At 40.8% G+C, this 26,141-nt stretch overlaps 1 protein-coding gene across 4 annotated transcripts in view; it reads right to left on the reverse strand.

The window, feature by feature from the left end:
- Window positions 1-2,546: 2,546 nt before the first annotated feature.
- Window positions 2,547-26,141, reverse strand: part of SCAF11 (SR-related CTD associated factor 11) — a 38,332-nt gene continuing 14,737 nt past the window's right edge. For 2 of the 4 annotated variants that reach the window (XM_072350465.1, XM_072350474.1), the window contains exons 4-15: window positions 21,630-21,707; window positions 20,041-20,138; window positions 19,855-19,922; window positions 19,199-19,239; window positions 16,728-16,834; window positions 15,724-15,813; window positions 14,588-14,694; window positions 9,301-11,805; window positions 7,312-7,655; window positions 5,104-5,322; window positions 4,558-4,677; window positions 2,547-4,207 (exon numbers count right to left, since the gene is read on the reverse strand). In XM_072350465.1, coding sequence (XP_072206566.1) covers window positions 4,079-4,207; window positions 4,558-4,677; window positions 5,104-5,322; window positions 7,312-7,655; window positions 9,301-11,805; window positions 14,588-14,694; window positions 15,724-15,813; window positions 16,728-16,834; window positions 19,199-19,239; window positions 19,855-19,922; window positions 20,041-20,138; window positions 21,630-21,707 — 3,906 coding nt within the window. In that variant the 3' untranslated portion in view covers window positions 2,547-4,078. Of the gene's footprint in view, window positions 4,208-4,557; window positions 4,678-5,103; window positions 5,323-7,311; window positions 7,656-9,300; window positions 11,806-14,587; window positions 14,695-15,723; window positions 15,814-16,727; window positions 16,835-19,198; window positions 19,240-19,854; window positions 19,923-20,040; window positions 20,139-21,629; window positions 21,708-26,141 lie in introns of those variants that run through there. The other 2 variants (XM_072350485.1, XM_072350496.1) reach the window with 2 other exon arrangements.

Below are 26,141 nucleotides of genomic sequence, written 5' to 3' on the forward strand. Positions count from 1 at the left end.
ATGCCATACTGATTATTTTGAAGGCTGCTGCTTCCAAGTAACTACTGAAGTAGGCCATCATCTCGTTTGCTGCCTGTACTGCTGTTCCCATTTCTCGATTAGGCCATTGATGACTGTGGGCACTGTAATACACGGGGCTGTGTGGGGCTGTTTGGTTCAGAGCTGTCTGCCTGAGGTGAGTGTTGGCCTCTCCTCCAGGTAGCAGTGATAGAATGAGAGATGCCTAATGTGCAGATCTGCCACTTGAGGCCTGGAGGTGACGCGCGCTCAGCACTGCTCACTGCAGGCACACAGCCAGCCCAAATTGCTCCGTGGTGGCTGGGCCCACTCGCAGGTACTGAAGATGAAGCCTGGGCACTACAGGCAATACTTATGTTTTATGCATGTTACTCTGCTTCACCAGCGCCAGGGGAGCAGCTGGCAGACTGACTGAGCACGGGCACAGCCTGTCAGCAAAGCACAAGCCTGGTTTGAAAAGCCTATAGCTGTGGAGCTGTGACTCAGCCCAGCCTGCTGCAGCTGCAGAGGCGGGCAGGTGTTGGCGTCAGGATGGCAGTGCAGCTGCACTTTGTATGATGCGCTCTGTGACTGCTGTGACCAAGCACCGCAGTGTCTGAGGCAACCACGGAGCACCGCTGCCAATGCTGTGCTGAGTGCTGACCCAATCACTCTGGCAATCCCTCGGGGTCCCACTGACAGAACCATGCAGGGCCATCCCGCAGTCAGTACAGGAACCCTCCCTGTGCTCACACTGTACAAACAGCACCTGTTGGCACAGCTGGGCATTCGGCAGCCAAAATGGACCAAACCCCCTCTGCAGCAATGGCTGAACTGCAGTTTGTGCTGTCGGTACACCTGAACCATACGTGGCTCCAGACAAGTTTGTGGAAATAAGACGGATTTGCAATTTATGCAGTTTATTCTTAATTAACTACAGCCAGTTTACTTAATTACTTTCCTCCTCATTACTAAATTTTCTTGGCAATAATGTCCTGCTGTCTGCCATCCATTTGCCTGTCTTCCATTGCTGCAGTGAGCCCGACATCCCTCTACCTGTGAGAGGTATCTATCTCCACCCCTCCTACAGCCAAGGAGCAGCAGCCCAAGCCCGCCCCTTGCCATGCACCCTGTGCCTCTTAGCCTTCCTTCTGAAGTGCTCTCAGTCTCATCAGCCCGGCACCTCTACCCCTCACTGCCTCCAGTGAAGCTGCTGAGTTGTATCCTTCACTTCCACTCCTGCTCCTCACAGCAGCGTGCTCTACCTGCAAGCCCCCACACCCAACTATTAGTGCATTTTCAGTAACTATTAGTGTATTTTCCTCAGAGGAGGAGGAGTAAAACAAGACTAAATACGCATATGCATAGCAGCATTAATTACTGCTGCTGCTTTCTGCAGTAAACCTTGAGCCAGAACCACTGAAGAGCAAACACCGAGTACTGGCAGCTTAGTGAAAAGAATTTATTAGAAAACGTTGAGCACTACACAAAACTAGTTCTTTCTTTCAGTAGACAGCACTCCGGCCTCATGCTACAAACACCGTACAGTAACTCTGGACAGGCACTGCGCTCCCAGCATACATCAGGATGAGACATTCGAGCAGCGTGCACAGTGAGGCAGTGGGAGGAGTGCAGGGAACAACGCTTCTCATTTGCCTGAGTTCATACAAGTACAGTTCTGTTGTTGTTTATTTCCCTCGGGGCAATTTGGACCCAATGAGTTTCGGATACCACAGAGGGGTGGGCTGGGCTCTGCGCTCCCAGCACTTGCCTTCAGTATTAGTGCATGCACGAGTTTCAGTACAAGACTTTCAATAAATAGAAATACAGCTCTCATAGCATCTGAACAGAAACATGACCACGACGTTAACGTACACACCTTCACGGGCAGTCACACCAACACAGACCGAACTGCTTTTGGGGAAACATAGGAGAGTCCATGTATTAAGGCAATAAGTAAGGTTTTTTGTTGGTAAATTCAGCATAGAAATTGCAGTGAATTGCATATCTTCTTCTGTCAAGTTCTAAAATATTCCATTGTACAAAGTTCTTGATCACATTCTAATCCATCCCACATTCTTGGTGCTGAAATACAGTGGAGCATCACTACAGCCACCGCCCCACCAAGATGGCGGCACGTGGCAGGAGCTGCAAAATGGGATCGGTGACCCCAGGCCTCCAGCTCAGACACTCCATCATCACCCCCCCCCCCCCCGGCCATTTCCACCTCTCCTTTGTAAGAAAAACAACCCCACACATTTACATACTCCTGAAAGGAGCTCTATAGCAAGGCTCAACTGTATGAAGGTACAAAAAGTCATTAAAATCCCAAAAATCCAGAGAAGTAAAATGCAATAAAAATAAGTACTCATGGCGTGATAAACCAGGACAGACATAGCGACCATTTGCTACATTTCTCCAAAGTGCTGACCTGTCCCAGCTTAAAAGAGCTCCTGAGCTCATACAAACTGCTACCTCACTGTAAAACTGAGGCTTCTGAAAGCCCTAAAACCTGGCTTGACTATAGAAAATGTATGATAGCAGTTTCTAATTTACACAGTATTTTTATTTAGGCACACAAATAAATACAGACAGTCAAAGGCTTCATTAAGTCTGTAGAAAGTTATAATTGAGAAGCATCACATTCTCATTTTTCTTTTGCAGCTGTATCTCCCTAAGTTCATCTTCAGGCTTCTGCAGAAGTTACAGGGTAAGGATGGGCTCTTGGTTAAGAACAGGAGACTCAGGAACTACAGGCTGTCAAGACAAGCTATCAGAAACATCAGCTGATGCTCTGTCTGCATGGTCTGCTGGTGAAGCAGCCCCTCAACAAGGCGACACAGCCAGGCCTGAGCGCAGCGCTGAGGTGAAGCACCTCTCCCTGAGGAAAGCATTTGTGTCTCAGAGTGAAGCTCAGAGAAAGGCTTCTTTCCTGCTCTAATGTGGAAGGATTTGGAGCTTGTATTGATCTCAGCAACCCTCACTGCCGCCCTCTCAGTAACACTCGCTCTACATTAGGTGAAAGCATTCTTCTAGCGCATTTTATCACTCTGGATCTGCTTTCAGAATGCTTGTGGTACCTCTGTGACCTCTCTAAAGAAAGTGCTTGGGGAAGCATAAGAGCCGGTGCACTTAAGGTGGTGCATTTCCCCTGATGGCAGGTGGGTGCTCCACACTCCAGGCCCTGGCTAACAAAGGAAGCAGGGCACAGCTCAGGTTGGTACACCTGACAGTCTGTGAGCAGCCAACCTGAGGAACCAACTCCAGCTTTTCTTGGTCTTGCTTGAAGAAACAAGGAGTTGGGGTGCCCGGACATCCAGCTCCCCGCTGCTGTTAGCTGAGGGCAGGATTAGGCCTGAGCTGAGGTTGTCGGTGTGTGGTGACTGAAGGCACCATTCAGCACATAAAAATTCATCCAGTTCATCCCACTACCTTGAAACAAACGGAAAAACGTCACAAACGAAACCGAGCAGCATAACTTTTATTTGGTGTTACAACGGATCGGCAGCGCCCTTCAGTCGGGGCACCGAGCTTTACTCTTCTTGGTTTTTCTTCTTAAAATCCAAACAGTTCTTCTGTTCAGACAACTCCATGTGCTCTGTATATACACACTGCGAGCCCTGCGGTCAGCCTGTCCACTTAATGCTCAAAGCATCTGTCAAGGCAATACATTATTTCATCTTTGCTATCACTGAGAAATCAAAACAAAAAGACTCCCGTCATCTGACCGATTAGATGTACTGTACATACCTGGTCCAAAAATCAACGTATTCAGACAAGTTTCTAATTTAATGCACTGCCATTGAAGTCAAAATGCTGTACATCTACGTATCCACACAATCGTACGTTCCTAATGATTCTTCTTTACACCTTTTCCTCTTTTTTAATACATCTGCTCTTAAAAAGGAATAAAGAAGTGGCCCTGCAGCTCTGCATCTCTTTAGAACAAAACATCATATACTACATTGAAAAATCATTTATCAAAACCAGATTCAAAGCACGGCCGTGTCCGATTTTCAGCGAACGGTTCGTGATGAAATTGCACTTAGCAGAGAGAATAAAGGTAAGAACTGAAACGACATCATTTCCTTTCACAGGACACCGCCTCTTCCGCGCTCTTTTTCCGTGAGTGTTTGTATTTGTCTACATACGCTCGCACCAGATTGGCCACTTTTGCAGAATTAACTTCTCCACTCTTGCTATGACAAACCTGCGACAGGTTTAAAGAAAAAAGAAACGCTTCAATCCGTTGCAATCAGGGATCGTTTCACAGGATTTGCTCTCCCAGCAGCCCAGAGTTTCCACATCTCCGTGTAACTTTGGAAAGCGACAAAACTCCACAAGGAACTGCCCCCCAGTCCCTGCTCAACTCAGCCAGTCAATAACTGAGCTCCGATCCCAGGAGCTGGACAAGCTCATCTGAACAGAGAAAGGGGAATTTTGCTTTTCCTGTTCTCCCTCCCAGCAACTACGAGCTGCCCCCACACGGTCAGAAAATCCAACCCAAGCCAACCTCAACTGGAACACCCTCATCTCATGCCTTGCTACTAGACAACTTACTTTATCTACAGCTTTCCGCACAATTTCCTTATATTCTTCCTTAGTGATGTCTTTATTTTGGTAGAAAGGTTTAATAGCTAGTTTGACTTCTTGTGCTGCTTTTTCTTGAATTAGCAATTTCTGACAAAAAAAACAACAAACAAAACAACCCACAAAGAAACAAGTATTATTTTTTCAATGCCTACACACGAATTTATCCATCACAGCATTTATCAGACAGAAGCCTCTAAAGAGAACTGGAAAACTTATGCTCCCCTTACTCAAATTCCAGCACTTAGGAGAGCTGCCTGTGTTTACTCAGCATGGAACGCTGTCCCACAGCAGTTACAATAATAGTAGTTGTAATAGAGCTGCTTTAAAGACCACATTCCAAAGAGCTGCTGGCTGGTTATAGCCCAGAGCTGCCACAGCGTATCACACAGATGACAGGATGAGGTGTATTAAGGGATATCCCCAAGAGCTGCTACCAGGGTCTCATAATATAAAAAATTCTATATAGGCATATGATACATGCACACACGTAGACATACACATATAGACACTTGCCTGGTCCTTCTTCGAGCTATCTGCGCTGGCTTCCACTGTTACACTTGCTTTGTTTTCTCCCAGTTTTCCAGCTGCATTGGAGCCCTTCAGGTGGCTCGATGACGTCGCGTTGCCAGAAGTTGGTCCCTGAACAGTTCCCACATTTCCCAGGACTGCTGCTGGAGCAGGCAAGGCTGGAGCGCTCATGTTATTACTTACATGAGCAGCATTTGGAACACCCTGTTTTTAAGAAGTTATTGGTAGTTAAAACATTCTCATACTGAAGAATAACGCATCTTACTCCCTCTTTCAGCAGCTACAGTAAAAGCATCAATACCACACACTTTGGTTCATCAGGTCATTTCCACACTTCATCATTCTGGAAAATATGCAAATAATATCAAATCTACTCAAAAGACAGACAGAAAGACTTGAAAAGGAAGGCATCCACCACATTACTGCTACAGTAGTTAGATTCTGGCCCCAATGGAGATCCCTGTAACAAAATATCCCATGCAGAGGCAAGATGGCCTTAGTGCATTCTGAAGGAACCTTACGGCTAAGAACCTCTTTATTTGTCACTGAAGAGAAAAGGAGGTCTCTATTTTGTACATGAGATTAACATTAAATGCCCAGTGAGGCTGTGGATGCCCCCTCCCTGGAAACACTCAAGGTCAGGCTGGATGGAACTTTAAGCGACGTGGTCTAGAGGGAGGTGTCCCTGCAGATAGCAGCGGGTTGGAACTCAGTGATCTTAATGGTCCCTTCCAACCCAAACCGCTCTCTGGTTCTATGACTCTATAAACGATGCTGCTTTGAAAACATTTACTCTCATGTTCGTTACCAGCTTGAACTTCGCCTCTATGTTGGGGCAACACACAGCCTTTACAGAGCTGTGCCTACTGCCTCACTAGGTACATTTCACAGCGGTTCACAAAACACATCCTGGCTTCTTGTGCTTTAGCGATCAAGTGTATTGGATTTCCAACTGTGAAAACATTTTAATTACAGACAGCACAAATGAAACCAACAGGTTTCATACGGGCATTTTAGTTCAAATAGTACCTTGCTGTTTCTCTATTCAAGCACCTCATATGGCCTCTAACCCCACTCAGTATTTCCCATGGAACTTTTCCTCCTGAATACATGAGTGATTAACAGCAGCATTCTTTTAACATCATTATGTTAAGATTTATCAATACATTTCAACTTTCAGGTACTGATGAAAACAGGCTTAGAAATTGGTTGTTCTAGAACCTCTTTTTCCACCTGTAATGCAGGGCAAAGCATTGTAGGTTAAAGCAAGTGTCCTGCAACAGAAGGGAAGGACAAACCTCACTGAAGCCCTTAAGAATGCTATGTACATCACAGACTGATGTTACATCTCCTTCCAGGGCCATTCGCCGTTTTGGAAGCTGTTTATTTTCCTTTCTCTGATACTAAAGCTCTCAATATAAACAGCTGGCTACAAGAGGACCTAGCGTACACAGAAACTGTTTTAGGCTGTCTTGGAAGGCACAAAACGATGGTCTGATCTGCCCGAGCACAGCAGTTGTTGAAACTTGAGTAATAAAGCAAAAGTTAGGTCTCAAATAGGGCACCCAATGCCAGGAGAATCTTGCAAGAAGGGATAAGTAAAGCTTACCACAGAAAACTTGAAAATTATTAACTAAAAGACTCAAAAGATTAAAAAGAATAGAAAATGTGGCAGTGGGGGTGGGTTGAGCTGCTGAGACAGTGACAGTTGGAGAATGGAAGCGTGGAATAAATTGATGCCATGAAGTACTTGATAACTTTCCTCTGTTCATGCAACAAACCAAGGGATGAAAACTGCAGCAAAGGGGTTGAGGTCACTTTCTCCATGCTGCAGAAAGGGGATTCAAGCGTCCCCTGATTCTGCAGGGGAAAATTTGAAATTGATTATTCCCAAAGCTAAGGAGAAAAATGTAATGGACAAGGGAGAAGAACTTTCAGTGCTCCATTACCAGCTGGAACATCTCGCTACCACAAACAAAACAACGGTGCTGCTATCTAAAAGCTACGGTCCCCTAACAACTCTAATTGTCATGGACACTTCTACTTAAAATCTGATGTGGGGTGAGAGAAGACAGGCAAGAGAGAAAGAAACTGCAAGTATAAGTTTATCAAGTTGGTAGTCTTAAATTTAAGAAACCCTTAAGTATGCTACTTCAGTAGAGCTCTTTTTCCATGGCTTCTGATAAAGCATACCTGCAATTGTTTTCCATCTTGCTGTGAAGCAATGTAGTTGACTTGTTGAGATGGTGGGGGTGGAGGTGGAGGCGGAGGTAATCCCTGAGACAAATTTGTGTGAGCAGCTACCTGTATGAGAGGCACTCCGGTATGGAGATGCATGGGCACAGGAGGGGGGATGTTAAAAGGATTTCGTTGCATATTCATCATAGGAGGAGGGACACCCACGGGATATGGAAACATATTCATAGGCTGGTGCTGTGCATTCACTTGTGGCATTACATTCATTTGTTGCTGCATCATATTTACTGGTAACTGAGAACCATCACTTTGCTGGTTGCCTTGGTCTTTGAGGTTTGGATCTATCAGAAGAAAAACACAGATAATACATGAAGCAGAAAATCCATCTTTTATACAGCAAAATGTGGAAGCAGGTGGTCTAAAATCTTCACTAAGCACAGAGTTTCAAAAGGAGTTCTCTATTTGAACATTTCCAAGATACTGCATCACATTATTGCCCAGTACTCGTCACCAGACACATCGCTGGGCTAAGTGCTCGTTTCCGAGCTTAAGAAAAGGTCACCTTATTATGCAGGTCTGCATTCTGAATTTCCATTTACTCTTCATTGTTCCCATAGCACAGCCAGTATTATTATTATATAATATTATTCCACCACAGTGAAACAAAAATTCTCCCCCAAGGAACAGAAAGACAACAGAACTTGTTTAGTTCTTGTGCTATTGGATATGTTACTTCTTTTTTTGCTCTCCTTTGTCCATGCGCTGTCAGCCAATTTTGAAAGATGCCAATAAGCAGAAAATCATTTAAAAACCCTGTGATGGCGCAAGAGGTAAAGCCTAGAAGTAAAAATAACCTCTTGGGGGTGACACTCTTCAAAATGACTTTACTATTTCGATCCTACCTTCAACAGAAGGTAAAAGTTACAGTGTAAGGTATAAGCAGTGAGCCATTTAACAAGCCTAGCAGCTAGGTCTGGGCTATGGACAAGGGATTATAAATCCGGATGCATTTCTCATTCCCTCAGAATCCCTTCCTTGAGGAACCCTTTCAGCTCATTCAAAGGGAACAGCATTTAAGCCCTCATGCTTCCCTCTGGTCCAAAGCTCCTTATACAAGGCCAGCTACAGCAGGTTGCCCAGGACCACGTCCTGGTGCCAAACAAGTCTGTTTTGTCCAGTTTTGAGAGAGTACTCTCATCTGGAGTTCAGATTCAAAATGTCAGTATGACTAACCCAAACAATGGAAAATAATGTCTGCAAAATGCACGATGCTTGCAATTAAAGGGTTTGGTGTATTTTCCTGCAGCAAACTGAAGGTTGTCAAATTCGCCTCAAAATAAGAAGCTTTTGATGCAGCTGCCTCTGAGAAAAACACCACTGCTGGCATGTAGGGTAAAAATGGATAAAAACAAAAGACAAAGCCACATGACAACATGAAAGGGCAAGCATGGTTGCCTTCAGAATTGGTTCTGTGATTTTTAAATACAATTTACATCTACCATTTACTTCAGAGTGTTAATGATCTGTGGATAACTTACTAGTATTCAGAATCAATCCCATCCACAGGAAAAAGCTTCTCTAGAAGCAGGATGAATGTCCATGTTATTTATCCTACCTAATATCTACGTTATGCATCCGCACAGGCAAACCTAAGACTCCCTGAAAAAACATTACCCTTTTAAAAAGCAGGCAGATGCTAAAGGTAGCCACAAAGAGGATGCTTTCTCTTTAGCTAAAGTGATTTGAAGTTGTACTCTTTGTTGTTGCCTTGTCTGCAAGTTACATAAAAATTCTGACTTACAGCAAAAATCAAAAACCCATCAAAACCCTGACAAAACACTCTGAATCCGTACTCCACATTGCAAAATTACTACGAATTCACCCCCAATTTCTTTTGAAGAACTAAGCAACAAACAGAACAACACGACTAGAATTTAACTCATCTACTGCATCTTTGAGTAAGCTTTGTTTCAAAACTGCGTATACCTTGTTCAAGTGTCTCTTCTTCTTGTCTAGTTCCCCATCCAGACTGCGGGCTTGATGAGTTTCGTCCTCTTCTTGAATAATAATTCTGCACGTCAGCAGGTAAAGTCTTTCTAACAGCCCAGCTGGATGCAGATGTCCACCCAGATCTATCAGCAGGCGTATCAAAAGAATCCTGTTCATTCTTACGCTTGTATGGCTGCTGCTCTGAGAACCTTGTAGCCTCATTCCCAGAACCATTTGAGTTCCCTGAGAGGGGCTTTCTACTCTGCCAGTGATTTTCACTCTGGTCTCCATATGCGAAACCGCCTCTTCCACGCCCACCTCTGCCACGGTGACCTCTCCCCCTGTTTGGAATCCAACCCGAACCAAAGTTTCTATTCCAAGACTGTCCTGAATTATCATGCCGGCTGTCTTCCCAGTGAGGTCTGTCTCTGTTCTTGAGCTCAGGAATGGAGTTTATCCTTTCCATTACCCAGTCTGGACAATCATTCCTCCGCTTGTCTGGAGAACACGGAGCATCGATGTTTTTTTCCATATTGTCCTTCTCCTTTAGACTTTCATTCTGTTTCTCTTGATCATTTCTTCTGTATCGATCGTTTCCTCTGGGACTCCTCCAGCTGTCATTTGCCCATCTATCTTTCCAACGAGGTGAATGACCATCCCTCTCATTTCTAGAGAATGAAGAACCTTTATTTCTCGTCCTTGAATGTGATCTTGACCTAGATCGTGACCGGGACCTGGATCGGGACCTGGACCATCTCCTATTTCTTCTCTCTCTATCACGATCCCTTCTCTGACAATCTCTATCACTACTTCGAGATCTAGATTTTTGTCTTGGAGATGAATCTCTTGTTCTTGACCTTGAAGACGATCTCCTCCTTTCCCCGACATTTTCCCTCTTGGGAGATCGAGATGGTGTTTTTCTCTCATCTTTGAGTGTCTCTCTTTTTGGAGACTGAGATAAGGATCTCCTTCCCTCCCTGACAGTTTCCTTCTTGGGTGATCGGGAACTTCTCTCTTTGGTCATCTCCCTTTTAGGAGATGGTGACTGAGATCTCCTGCTGTCTCTCCTAGAAGGAGACCAAGTTGTTGATGGAGAATGAAATCGAGACCGTCTCGTTCGAGTCTTTTTGTCTTTTTTGGGTTCTGACGGACACTCTCCTTCTTGGCGAACGGTTTCATCTTTTTCATCAGAAAATCCTGAAGCTGATGTAGAGTTTGCTGCATCACACTGTAAGGAGTCCATTTTTCCCTGCTCTATACTTTCAGCTGGTGGCAACTGTTCAATCTGAGGTTCGTTCTGGTCACTGCAAAATGAGTCACAATCCATTGGTATCATTTCATTGTTATCCTCACCAAAATGTTTACGTTCAGCATTTGTCATTGGTGACTCTGAAGTTCTATTCTCTTCACCCTCTGGCACAGGGCTTTCTTTTAAGGCTTGCTCTGTGTCTGTAGAAGCATTGCATATTAACCTATCTAATTCCATGTCTTCATCACTTTTAAAGTTTTGAGTGCCTGTACTTGCACAGTCCATTACTGTCTCTTCATCTGCCTTAGCATTATCTACTTCTATGGTTTCTGTATGCTCATGCAATTTACTTCTGGGGCTCTCTAACGGCTGATCTTGTTCCAAAGGCTCTGGATGTTCCACTAATTCACTTTTTGGACTAGTTATTGGTTGATGCATTTTTGTCAACGTATTTATATTCTCAAGTAATTCTTCCTGAGGACTACACATCTCATGTGAATCTTCAAATGTTGCATGGTCACACAGTTCATCTCTGGGACTTGTCACTGTTCCCATTTGTTCAAGAGTATTTTCACAGGCATCCTGATTCCCAAGTTCTACATTTTCTTCATTAAGATCTTTTATTTCAAATTCTTGACTTCCTCCTCCTGAAGTCAATACTGTAGATTCTTGGACAGAAGAACCTACATCTCCATTGCCTGAAGCACCTTCCTCACGTTCTCCTGTAGTTTCCTCAATTTCTGCATGTTCATTACAGCTTTCTAATACATTACCAGATTCTGCATTATTTTTCTGTGGAAGGTTTGCACTACTGCTTTCGTTATCTGACTGCAGGTCTTTATCTACTGTTAGAACCGCTTCGGACTCAACATCATCATCATCATCCTCATCCACTGAATCACTGGAGGATCTTTCAGAACGTGCAGAACTTCTCAGTTTCTTTTTAACCAGAGGTGTTCGTTGTTTACCTGCTCTTTTAGTATTTCGTTTTGGAAGAACGTTCTCTGATTCTGAAGAGGATTTATTCAGAGGTGGATTACTGCCATCAGGAGCACTGCACCCTGAACTGCTTGACCGAGGTGAGCTCCGAGACTGACTCAGAGTCTCATTTTTGGTGTTCCGTGCAGACCTTCTTCTAGGAGTAGTATTAACAGACTTCCTTCTAGCTCCCCTAGTGCCAGATGAACCTGATGCTTGCTTTTTCTCTTCTCCTTCTTGGGCACATGCAACAGCATATCCTTTCCCTAAAGATTCTAATAAAGGCAGAATACCTTAATGCTAGGTAATAAACATTTACACAAATACAAATAAGAGCATAAAATGACACTCCTGTTTAATGGATATTATCAAACAATACAATATACAATGCAGTATGAAATGCTGCCACAGCTTAACTAGCTAAAATCAAGTCCACCCCACCCCAGTGCAGACTCTCTTTAAAGAACAGAATCAGACTAACAAAAATCAAATACTAGGCACCAGGAGATGCAGCAGTGCTGACACGGCTATATGGACAGTAATGATATTCACAATTATACCACTGCTGATAAAGCAAGAATGATATTCAAATACAGTCAGCATTTAAACCGTTACAAAAGTGACAAGGTAAATATCCAGTATTCTTAGCATACAACAATCCCCATCACTCTTGTGTGCAGGCCTTGTTGTAAGTCAAGCCTCAATATTATGGAAGCAAAGCTCAATACTACAGAAGAGAAACTCAGTACTAGAGTAAGATTTCCAGACAAGTATCAGGGACAGCCACAAGGGAAGCACTTGATGAGAAGTACCAATGACAACACACTTCCCTACAGACCCTAACTTCTGACAGTGTAAACTCATCCCAAAGCTTTAAGGAAGTCCCTGCACACTCCATGGAAAACTGGATGAACTCAGCTGACATCCAGCAGAGGGAATGGACTGTACGTACTCGATACATCTGAAAGCTTACGAGTGACAGCTCAAGAATTTAAGGTAAGTGATTTTTTAAGTAAATAAATTAAATACTCAATTCAGAACTATATTAATTTCTTGAGTTGTCCATTATTTCATCTCACAAATACTAAAGTATTTGTTTCATAAACTACCTAAGAGTATATACTAAGAGAGAAATAAGACAAAGCATCAAAAAAGCTTCAAAAACCATTTTTTTTAGATTTGCATATCTTTTTTTTTTTTTTTTTAATTTCTTTCTCATTGTTTATCTTTGCAGAAAGTCCCAGTTTTACCCGCGTTTCCTCTATCTTCTGCCTCTTCATCTCATAGTACTTATAAGAGGTCAATTCCTTCTTCACATATTCGCTTGCCACGCATCTCTAGAAGTATTCAGGTTACAGTTCTCCTTGCTTTTTTCCCTACCATTTTTCTCCACGTGCTTTCTCTCTTATGCTGATATAAAAAAAACTGAATGGGGAAGGAACACTCACAGAATGTGCCCAACATCCACAGGGATTCCTCACATTCAACACCTATCAGAACCACTAGCGAAATCTGAAGACTCTGCCTCCTATTTCCTGCCTGATCCTCATTGCCAGGAAATCTTCAAGTCAAATCTGAAGATTACTTGAATTTTAGTGTCCACACACTAAAATGTTTTAAGCTTCAGTATTGATGTCTGTCTTCCACTTTGTCCACAGAATAAAGAATCTACTACATTAAATATCTGAACTCCACTTTAGATATGGCAAAAGCATCTTTACAGAAATAAATGTATTTGCTGTCTTCGTAACCTCACACTTCAGAATCTCACCTTTAGTAGACAAAATGTGAAATGATTGTTTAAAGAACTATTCAACTTCTAACCTGAGCAAGTGAGAAAAAGTATTTGAAAATGTGTATTTAAAAAACACGTCCCCTCTTTTCCCCCTGCAAAGATTCCGTTTTCTGCTTCTCCCAAAAGACAGCATAAAGGCATTTACTTTCACGTTCTGCCTTAGTAGTCGACAATGTCATCAGTATTTGCAAATCAGTTGCAGTAATTATCAGTGGTAATTAATCTGTTAGAAACTGTCCAATACTGAAAAGTATTTTGGAGCTTACTTAAACACTCTTCAACTAATAGAAAAACTGATTATTTTGCCTTCCACTTTTGGTACACGGCAAAGAAGTCTGACAGTGAAAATGAAAGGGAGAAGGGAAATCAAGAGATAGAAGCTACCATAGACTTATTACAACTAGAAGCAGAAACAGTTAAGCATCGGTTAAACTGACAAAAAAGACAGAGGAAGTAACCTATTTTTTTTTTACTGGCAAGTGGGGAAGTGAAATAAATACATTTAACAACAATGTGGACTACGAACTAATAGAGAATTTCTTCAATCATCCTCTTAATTAATTCTTCCCCATAAGTCACTTCCTTGAGTCAAGTAGGCCAAGAGACCAAAATCTCTCCCATCTTTTTTCCTACTCGTCAAATTAAAGTATCCTAATTTCAAATTCAAAGAAGGTATAATCTCCAGACTTAAAAGGACAGCACTCTTTTGTTTCCACTTCTGACATTAGTGCAGCCAATGGGAAGAGAAGCTACATTCCAGCTGAGTATAGAGAGACAGCAATTAAAGCATGTGGGGAAAGGTAATCCCTTCCATATCTTGTCTTCTGCTGAATTCCTGTCACACTGTGGAGCTTCAGCACCTCTCCAAGTTTCTGCCCTGTTGAGTTTGCAAATATACTGATCCATATGTTGCAGTTTCCAGACTATTCTAGTCAGTCAGGAAACGTACCACTGGAATACATCGAGCAACTCAGAATGTATCGTAATGCAGGGTATCTTTAAATAGGATAACGAGCTGTAACATGAAAGAAAGTTCTGAATTTAGGAGCTGAATTAAGTTCCTAAATCCAACGCTTGTTTTCTGTACGGTTCAAGCTGTACTCCAATTTCAGAAGCAAGTCAGCTGATTTCGAAACAGCATCGAACTTCAAAACATTTTGTTCCCAGCTGCAACTACGTACACTCTGCTTTGAATTTTGAGCATCACGTTTTAACAATACTCCCCATTAGCTATAAAGAAAACTTACAAAAAAAAAGTTTACCCAAGTTTTCCAAAGGCCTGATATTTGTTGGAAGAACCGTCCCTGCCACTGCAGTGGAAGTAAGAAGAAAGGTCTCAGCTTCAGCTCCATAAGACACTAAAGGAGTTCTGTAAAAGTAAAATCGTTGATGTTAGTTGTTTGCAGGACGTTTTGGAAAGAATGCATCAAGAACATTATGCAAACACAAGGCCTCTACCTCACAGTGTAGAGGGAAACACACAGCTGACAGAAAACAAAGCTTCCCTTCTTTCAGGCTTACCGTGAGGTCTAATCTGGTAAAACAGTTAGAAGAAAGTATGGTATGTTAAAGCAATGTACACTTCAAGTCAAACACAACTGTAACAAAGAGACTATTTCAAATTAGTAGACTATGCTACTGGGAGTACAATCCTGAATGCTAATATAGCACCTCGGTGTAAGAACAGTGTTTTTTTCCTGCAGAAATATGAGACAGGCTGCAAAAAATTTAGCTGCAATCTACTGCTTTTAAGCTACCATTGAGTTGAAATGAAACTTTCCCTGACGGAAAATGCGTGTAAAAAGAAATACATAACTTGCTCTTTAAATCCCAAGTGCAGCTTGTAGTTATAATCAAAAATCTCTTATCCAATTTCTGTAGTCCATTTTATGCCAAAGACAGAGGTATGGTGTAGAATTAATACCAAAGAGAGCCAGTTTGACTTTTATTATTATTATTATTTTACCTTAAATCTGTTGTTTTTATACTTCTGCTTTAGATTCATGAAAATACCATTAGGGTATGTTTTAATGCTCATTTATCTGCTCTCTGGCAACAAGTTTCTCGTGCTTTGTTTCATTTGATAAAAATCCCTCTTACTCTTTCTATATCAATTCGTTTACAAACAGCCAGAGAAGAAAAGCCGGAACAATCCACAAAGGGAAGTCAGAGTCAGACTGACATCAGAACAAACACATCCTGGTCTTTAATGATAGAAACAATTTCAAGAGCTCAGATACACGACCTTCCAAATTAAGCGGAAAAACAGGTGTAAGCTTGCATTTTTATGAGAAGTGACAGGTGCACATGTAAATGTTACTGTGCTCATCATGGGGATCACAGAGAAGCAGTACAAGATACAGAAGAATACCCACTCATATAAAATAGCATGACACACCTTTCAACTCTCGCAAGCACTGATGAACAGGACAATTCCAGTTCTTGTCTCTTCTGCCTGATCATTACACTGACTTCTGTGGATTCTGTACTAAAATACAAATATCACGTCATTCAATAATACCTTTTTACTATTAGAATTCCTTATTTCAATAACTGCTTTTATCAGTTGCTATTTTTCAAATTAATTGTACTATAACTTTCAGCAGCTATGATGCAAGCATATGCATACACAGTTTGAAGGGAAAAGCAGTCATAGCAAGGGTAACAGAAGTCCTAAATATACTTTTAGGCAGAGAAAATGCAAATCAGGACATAAAATATGTATTCTGGGGAGCTGAAAGATGCAGAAAACTTTGTACTTCTTTTGTTTGTGTTGCATGTTTTCCATGTATGGATTTTTCATTTATGAACTGTTGAGAACACACCGACAGCATTCTGCTTATGAGGTCACATTATCCAAATAATGTTATTCTAGGCTATTCCTCAGATAGCCTTTTTCCTCCTTCTGAAAAACATCTCCCGTGCTCCTTAAGTCCTAAGTTCATTATGCAAAATTACTTAGCGTCCATTGAAAGTGTTTCACTTGGAGTCACCAAACAACAACAAAAACCCACAACTGTTTCTGCTACAAAACAGGAGATTTATTGTTAGCTGTTTTACTACCTGCTCTGGGAATAACAGATGTAGCCCTCTTCTATTCCAGGCTTCAGTTCTGAAAGTAGTTGAAATATGAGCTAAACTCCTATTAAAATCAATGGAATCAAGAGCACAATCTTAAATATTTTATGCTGAATACATAGTAGATATTGGGATGCTGATTTAACTGCACTCACTTTGAAGTGTTTGCAAGAGTTTATCTTTTAACTGCTGATTTGAAACAAATATAAAAGCAGTTAAACTTCAAAATACTGCAAGGCAATAACATACAGATAAAAGCAGAAGGACCTACAGTATCTACATGCAGTAACTCTAATTTTACTTTGAGCATCTGTATACACTAACCAGTCATTTCTACAGCTAAGAAAGGATTCTTCATTGGTACCACTGGCTGGAAGCGTACTATAGAAACCAGTCCTGAAGCACTCATTCCAGCAGCTCTGTCTTCTGGTCTACAAAAAAAGCATAACATGCAGAATGAAATCATCAGCATCTAACACACCAACGTGTACTGAAATTAAATGTCAGCTACACTTCAGCTCTGAAAAAGCAGGCTCAGCATCAGCTCCTTTTGCCATTACATCAAATGGGAATTTTGAGACTGAAGAGAGGAAATTTAGCACGCACCCTCTGCAAATAAAAATCTTTTTTACAGACAGTTCATAGTAAAACCTTTAGTGTTTCATATAGAAGTTATAAATAAATGGGCCCACTATTTGCTGTTTCACAACTGCCATTTCTGCTAGCTATTGAACCACAGCACCTTCAGATAGATCCCTTCTGCTCACTCCATGCTTGATCTAAAGAAAACATGCAAGTAGCTGGGATTCCTCTTTATCTTTAAATAGAATATTTGAGGTTAAATGGTACATCTGTCTATTGCAACCTCACACAGAGAAAAATCCTCAGAATCAGCTTTTATCACAACAGATACCACTTTTCATTTCAATAGATAACAATACCTAACAAACCACTGTACGTTAGTGCACTGATTCTTGCACTGCGTTCAGTAAACAGCTTGACTCTGCTGCTGTGTGCTGGGCTGACTACTAAAAAAGCCCTGAACAATAATCCTCCAGACAGCTCCCAGACTGACACACTAATCTACAGTGACCTCCTTTTGCCATGTATCCTATCACCTCAAGGGCTAACGCCAGCTGGAATTTGACTGAGACATCCCTATTCATTCCCTATCATCCATATTTTAAGATGGGAACTCACAGAAAATATTTACTCTGAAGAAAAATCAAACTTTGTAAGCATCCATTCATTATTTGTCTCAAGAATGTAGCCATTTTCTACATGATCTATGAAACTTCAGCACAGAAAGCCAGCTGACAGTACCATGATCCATTGCATCACAGCAAGTTTCTCCTAAGAGGATGTTATAACAATGTTTTAAAGATGCTCTGGTTGTGACCATTAGCATCTTCCCCTCCGTTACAAAAGAAAGAGGTTTCCAACCATTTCACAGATATTTTCATGAAGTGCAGTTAGAAAATGAGCGCGTCCTTTCAAATGTTGAACACAAAGCGGATAATTTAATTAAGCAGTGCACGTCCTCACAAATTTCACTTCTCTTCATTCAGATTTTTTATAATCTCTACTGTTTGAGACCATGCCTCTAGTTGATATGATACATCGTGGAAGTCACATATGGAAGCGCTGATCAACCTTGAAGCCAAATGAGTGCTTGATCTACCGCTAAGCACCACCGTCCCAGTTCCAAACATCTTCAAATCAGTGAAAGGCAATGTTAACACTAGCTGTAAGACTACTACACTACTACACTACAGTGGACAAGATCAAATATATGTAAGGGACAACTCAGGCCACCGGCTACAGAATGCTGCACGATATAGTACATGCCCCTACACTACATGCAGGAAGGCAGCAGGCAAAATAAGGACCTCCCAGATTTTAAACTTTAGGTAAGACAAAATAATAAACACCAGCACTCATTCACAATGCAGAAAGATGTGGTTAATGCCCCATCCCTGGAGACTTTAAAGGCCAGCCTGAACCAGGCTTTGAGCAACCTGATCTAGTTGCAATGTTCATTGCAGGGGAGTTGGACTGGGTGGCCTTAGAAGTCCCTTTGAATTCTAAGGATTCTATGATTCTAAAATGAAATCAATTCCCTACAACTACCTCATGCAAACAAATTTACAGGTTAACTACCTACAATCAGGAAAGCACTGATCTAAGAAACCTGAAATATTTATGAAAGGGGGGAAAGCAGAAAACAAACAACAGAGCTTTTGTAGCTGCTTAAAAATTCCACTTAGAACACGTAATATATGCTGAAAATTATGAACAAAAATAAGAAGCCTAGGAAAATAAGCATTTGTAATCTCCTACTAAAAATCAGCTTCATGCAAACTGGAATGCCTGTGGCTTATTCCTCACAAATTGGTTAATTACTACTTTTCTAATTTTCATTAAAAATAATGAAAATTCTCATATCTCTCCTATAATGGTTAATAGGTTAACAGCTCATGGATGATCACACCTTCTCTTGATGAATAAAGATAGAAAGTAGGGTAGTTACAGTATTTTAAATGTGATATCCGAAACTAAACAAAAACATTTACCACCTCAAAAATGTCAGGGAGATGGAAAACGTCGTGTCACTCAGTATGCTGTATTCTAATCACTTCCTTTACAACACACAAGATAAACTGAACAGTTTTGGACCATTCCAGAATGAATGAATATGAAGTTCACTAAAGATAGGGTGAGAGGTTGTTTGAAAGATACCTTCATGAAATAAAAACGTTTACAAATGTTTCATTCTCAGAACCAATCCTGCTTACCTTCACAGACAGAGCTTTCTTGTTGTGTTTGTCAGACAAACCTGTGTGAAATAAGAAGCAAAACTGTGATCTAGACTTCAACGTTTTAATTTTAAACTGGTCATTACAATTGTTAACACAGTAAGTTGCTAATAAAAAAGCATCTTGAGATGGTTTGCAATGTGTTTACACAACTTCAGTAAAAGTAAAATCTTCACAATAATCTTTCATACAGCAACTACTTCTCATTGCTTCTGATACTTGTTCATTTTCAGGAGTTATGAATACACAGAACAGTACCCACCAATTGAGACTCATAATGCTGCTAAGTGCTTCTTGTTTCTGAACTCTCAATAAAAAGCCTTCCTGGTCTTTGCTTACCATTGGCTGTGTGTCAGCAATGCATTAAATACAATGACCTTACACTGAAACTAAATATAACTCCTTTGTGACTGAAGTGGAAGAGGTGGCCTTTCCAGTAAAGGGAGTACAGTAGTCCCTGATATTGCAACTTTGTTCTTCCAAGCTTCAATTCCCTGGCATTTGGTTTAGAAGTGCAAATATAAACAATAATGATATAATACCATAGAAAAAAAAAAAGCACATCAAGAAAAGCAATACAAGAGTTGCACCATATAACCCAGCAATTTTAGCAAACAGAACAAATAACAACTTACTGTATTTTTTCTTCACAGCTTTCCTCCATTTTGCTGCTAAGGGCCCTCTGTCCGAACACACAGCTCTTCTGCAACATTAACGGAGATGAATTATTACACAAACTTTTAAGCTTAAAAATGATTTTAGTTTCTGTAAGCTTTTGGATAATTCCAATTAGAATGCTGGATATTAAGCGCACTACCAACCTCAGGAATCTTCTCATCTTTGCATGGCTATATTTTTCCTTATTCTGGGTACAGCATTCCTCCTCATTCTTTCTCTTCTGCTGTTTTCCTACCTGAATCTGCATTGAAAAAATGAAGTCAGTCCAGTTTAGAACCTTAGTAAACACAGGCTATAAACGTACTCAGGCTCCCTTAAGATCGACACAAAAATAAGCTCAAACAGAAGGCCTTGGAACTATTCTCAGATCATTGCTTTCTTCATCTCGCAGTTCACAGATTTGAAGATTTTTTTCATCAAATGGAGGAAGAAAAAACTTACATCTTGATATACTGATATTCTGACTATGCCAGAGATGCACATTAATTCCACAGCATCAGAACTTCCTGAATATCCAGCCGGCCACAGCAAGGATCTCGACTCTATTCACTGTCCCTCACTGAAAATCCAGTAGATTGATTTTTTCCAACAACAAAATTATTTCATTGGCTGCATTTCCATTCACTAGACATTTAATTTTTCCTTTTTCTAGGTTCTCAACCTGGTTATTTTTTAAGCTATTAATGTTCTAGTTATTGAATACCATAATGGGTAAGCTGCCCACATGCTGACACTGCCCCCTGCTAACGCTGACCACCACGTCAACAACTCTCAGTACAAATTCCACCTGTCCCTACTGCTCTTTTCCACAGTAGGGCTCTTATTCTTTGTCTACTTTTCATAATGCAGTTCTGTGAACAAAACCCCTTCACACCAGAATTTGATAAGGCCTTGAAACTCTTCCAAATGAAAACTTCAGCTTATCTGCCTTCAGCTGCTTCTGTGGTTCTTCAGAAACAAAAACAGAACATGCTACATCTGGTTTTTGATGAGAAGGAAACAGCCACGGCTGCCACCTTGTTGCTCTGCAGTTGAGTACCTGGGGCTCCAGAAGCACAAGAAATGGCCAGGAGGAACCCATTCCCTAAGCATGGTCTAAAGCAAAGCCAGTAGCTTCAGAATTACTTGCAACCACAAGTTTACCACAGAACCTCAAACTGTGCATAGGAATATCAGCATCTTTCTATATACATTTTCAAGATAGTCCATCACTATTTAATTTTCTTGACTGATAACTTGCTCTGCACAGCAGTGATTTTCAGAACCAAAAGGTGAAAAGATACTGAAATCTAGGCTAAGCAATGCTTAGCATTAACTGATCCCTCCTTCATTCGTTTTTGTCCCTGAATTGGAAACCATGAACATATAAAATTTCTCTTAGCTTAAGAGAATATACAAGATCACATGCTTATTAATTTAGCACTCATTTACATAACCTAGTTTTAAAAAGTACTTGGAGATCAATTACTGTAGTTCTATTCCTGGATATATCAGGAACGTTCAAAAACAGTACGCAGTACCAATAACAACATTATGATTATTATTACAGTAAACATTTTGTTTGAAAAAATTAGAGCAATTCCTAGCTTCAAGTACCCAATATAAACATTACAGCTGTAATTATTTCATTAAGGAGTTTTATTTAACACAGACATCAGAATAAAAGGCTGCAGCTTAATTCACACGTTAATACAACTGAAGCTATGTAAGAAAAAGTAGGCCTGAAACGTACCTTTATCTGATCTTCTAATGCACCAAGCTGACATACTGCTCGAAATGGTCTGCGATCAATAGGACATGAAGCTTGTGTCTGAAAAATTATTATTATTCCCATTACAAAATTTATAGTAAGCTATGGAAAATCTCAGGTTTTGGTACTTTCATCCAATAATATAGCAGCTAACAGAACAAGAAGGTAAATCCCTGGTAGGTAATGCTGGTTTATACCAATGCACAAACATTGCCTTCACTCCTTAACGCTGAGCACAGAACATTAACAAACACTAGGAATAAAACAGTACAGAACTACAGAATGCAGGTGGGGGCAGATAACATACAGAGCAGTTTCACTTCTCAGTTTCAGTCCTCTAACAGGTGTGGAGCTCACTGGCACATCACCTGATGTTTGATTTCTGTTCAAAAGATACTGGAGGATTTAAAAGATGTCCACTACATTGTGGCACTTCCAATACTGATCCAGAAGCAACAAAACATGAGAAAGTTCCCATATATAGCCAAGAACCATGATGCACTGCTGGTCTATTGCATGGTGCCAGCACGCGTTTAAGATATAATTATCTTCCTGTGCTTACCAGTTCCTCCTACAAGTTCAGTGAACAATACTGCAAACTGACACCCTATTATTTAGTGGCACTGCCAGCAATATAACTGAAAAAACAAAAAACTAAACTCACAACAGCCCACCTTCCAGAAATTCACATGAATGGAGGGAAAAGAGCAGAAAGAAACAGAGTTTAAACCAGAGCCAGTCCCCTTCCACACCCCTTCCTGTAACATCACAGAACTAGACAGATCAAAAGCAAACAGTAACATTTTTGCTCCACTTACGCATCGATCTGAATGAGCCACTCCTTCCCTTTTTGCAGGGAACAGACTCCCGTGCTTAAAACATCTCAGGTTTTACTTTGCAAGAGTGAAACAAGGTTATTTTATCCTAGTTACACTCAGAAGAATAAAATATTAATAACAGAAAATTCAACTGAAACTCGTCCCAGCTGGATGACAGAATCCACTTCCAGAGAAATCCATATGAAAACAGATAGCAGCTTTTGCTGCTACAGAATCATTTATTCATTTTAATTCCACACACACGTCTGTTGGTCTTCTCCCTCTCACCCCCAGCCTTCACTTTAGGAGCCATTAGCAATGCAGTTCTGGTCTTAAAAAACAAAACAAACAACAAATCCAAACACAAAACGAAGAAAGACCAAGCACCAACAGAACTCTACATGTAGCCTTCAGCTCTAATTAACTCCCTGCGTAATAACCAGTATATGAACTGTATTATTTCCACCCTTAAGAGAACTACAACACTACTTTTTATTTATGCAAGTAGAACGCAGTGTTACAGCTGCACTTGCAATTACAAGAAACTTGTACGTGAACTCTGCCCTGAAGTTCAGCGCTGAATTTCTAGTCTTTTCATCAGGACTTTTCATTTTCCAGTTGTTTCTCTTTCTTTCTCCATTTCGGAGTGCTCAACTTCCTTATGATTTATATAACCCAGTCCCCAAGCCTTGACCATCTGGACAGCTTCCAATTTCAAGTGAAGTAGACAGAACAGTTAAAAACCCCACCAGACAGCGGTACATGCAAGAAAAAGTTGTCAAACACGATGAGTTGAAGTCCTTACCTCCTCCTTATGAAACCCCAATATTTCATCCCAATCAAAAGCTATTCTCCCTACTGTGGGAGTTTGGATTGTTCCTGCTATGTTAAAATTAGCCTATTGGGCAATTAAGCAAGAACCCTGAAGGCTCAGACTGCAACAGCAGTTTTTGTCCTGTAGCGAAGATACAGCTACCCTACAGTAAACGGGTACTCAGCTGGCGTATCTGGCAGCATGAACCTGCTGCAAACTTCTCAGTAAGCACCTCCATTCATACTTGTATCTGTGACTGTCAAAGACAGGAGGAGGCACAGTTTTCCTAGTAATTCTTGGTCCCATTTCCAGATTTAGGTTAAGTGAAAGTTCAGTTTTTGCAAGACAATCTGTTTCAACACTGAGTGTACACACATGAATGCTAAGTTATGCTCACAAGTTTACACTATGGTAAGTTATGTTTATTCACAGCAATGACATGCCATAGAATGCTAAGTATTACTAGCAGCAGTTCAAGTGACAAGCATTATTTACTCCACTAGGGAAGTGTTCACTTTTACATGACCAGTTTTTCCTGGAGAAATGCTTAACAGTTGTATACGGTTATAAGAAGCAGAAAGAGAGGAAAACAATCTGGAAGAATCAAAAGCTACAGTCAGGCTCAGGTATGTTCAGAAAGACCTGATGTTGTTTCTACCCCCTACCCACTTGCTTTTCATAGCTCTAGTTTGCAACACACCTCAAGAGAATTCGCAAGAGAATGCCCAGAAAAGACAGGCCAGTTTCAAGTGCAACACACACTGCCCTGTGTTCTCCAACAGGGTATAACTGCCAGAAACTGTGAAGAAATCCAGATTACTTTGCCTATGCTACACTTCTGTATAAACACGCACCAGTGAAAATGGAAGCAACAGAAAAATTCTTCTGCCCTTTTTCCCAGCAGCAAGGCCAAATTTATGCTACAGGAAGAAGTTGGGGGGTAAGAGAAGATGGCTATACCCTTTACAGTAAAAAAGCATGAAGAGTGGTGGCCATCCCTATTTCTGGATGTTATTTCTGGAAAGATGGCTCAGTAAACAAAGGTAACATCAAGACATCCTTTTATTCAAGGCAAGTCATCCCTTCTTCTCTGCTGAAGTTTCTATCCAGGAAACATTATGAACAGTAATGAATGTACACCATCCTTCTGGGGGGAAAAAATACTTCAGAAAAACAGCCATTGATACAGAATGAGTCCACACAGTAGCTGTCACTTTTATTGTGCAAAATAGGGTATGTGCATCAGAACCTTAGAAGAATTACAATTCCATACAATATCTTAATTTAACATAGATATCTAAAGCTTAGAACAAATAAGAACAGCCAATATTTACAAGTTCTATTCCCAGCACTACTTGGAGGAAAAAAAGGTAACTCAACACACTGTCTGAAATACCTGCTTTATTCTCTAAGTGAAACTACCTTGCAGTTTTCATGTCAGAACTGGTAACTCTGCAGCAACCCCTTCTTCCACCTATCCTGAGATATCTAAGAATTACCTTCATACAGCGTGTAAGTACCCACAGAGCCTGTAACTCCCTGAAAAGCACCTGCAATTCTGCACCTGTTTCTAAGTTCTCTGAAAATACATTCAGTATTATTTTAATTGCTTCCAATGATCCTCTAGCAAAATCCTGCTTTAGCTCTACAGGTGTAACTTGGTATTCAGCATTCTTTAAGCTGCTACCACAAAACAGCAATCTCTAATCTGAAAGAGTCCCTTACTTTTAACAGTGTCGCTTCGAACAGCACTTGAACAAAGTGATGAAGACAAAGGCTGAAGCAGTCACAGGTCTTGGGACTTCTTAGGAAGCTACTCAAACAAGTTCAAATTAACCTGAGCAGATCAGACAACATTCCACAACAACTCTGCCTCCATCTTCAGTGGTATGAGAGACCATGAGATACAAGCAGTGAGAAACATCTCCTCACATTTGGGTGAAAAGATGATACCAAGAAATACAGTATTTTCTAGAAACAAGTCAAGAGCCGGGATGATTTTTTTCAGCTTACTTAATAAGAACAACTCCAAGCAACAAACCCACCAAAAAAAAGCCCCACAAAACTCTCAAAGCTTCTGTAGCCATGCTTTAGAAAAAGCACCTTCTTACTGAAGCTGCTTTCTTTTCTCAGAAATATCACTGCTGTAAATGAAGACACAGAGCACATCAAACATTGAGACTGGAATCTGTTCTTATCAACACACTAATCAGTTACTATGTAAATAGCTGTTTTCTCTCTACTAAAGGCCTCCCAGCTGGGAGCTTTTATTTCTTATCCAAAGTAATCATTTGTTGCTGTTATAGCCCATATTATATTGACAAGTACTAATGGAATAGTGACTGTCTTTAGGAAAGGATAAAATCACTCATGAACTGTATGGGTATGTGAAATCATGATGAACTACTATGTCAACATACTAGCTGACAGTTGATACCATCTTACAGAGAGAACTTGAACCCAAGCTCAAAAACATTCACGTAGTTCTACACTGTGCTTCCCTAACTGATTCGTGGGCTGTTGTGCGAATGTACTTCACTTGATTAATCTGCCAAGACAAACAATGTATCGGAGAACACCTAATTTGAAAAGAACACGAAGTTAGGAAAAAAAAAAGTTGGAGTTTTCCACAATGACTTCCACAGTTTCTCCTCAGATGCAGTCTCTGTATTCATGACATCAATCTAGAAGCTTTTCTGTTATTTTTCATGCTTAGTGTTTCTTTGAACCCACTGCATGTTCAGCTCATGCATATAACCCTCCTACTGCCCACAGTGCTTCGTGCTGCAGCAGATCACTGTGGAGCATGATGCCACATAAGCTGCTTTCCCCCTGTATTCCTTATGACAAAAGAAATCCAGA

Source organism: Excalfactoria chinensis, chromosome 1, assembly GCF_039878825.1.
Source record: "Excalfactoria chinensis isolate bCotChi1 chromosome 1, bCotChi1.hap2, whole genome shotgun sequence".
NCBI classification, from domain to species: domain Eukaryota; kingdom Metazoa; phylum Chordata; class Aves; order Galliformes; family Phasianidae; genus Excalfactoria; species Excalfactoria chinensis.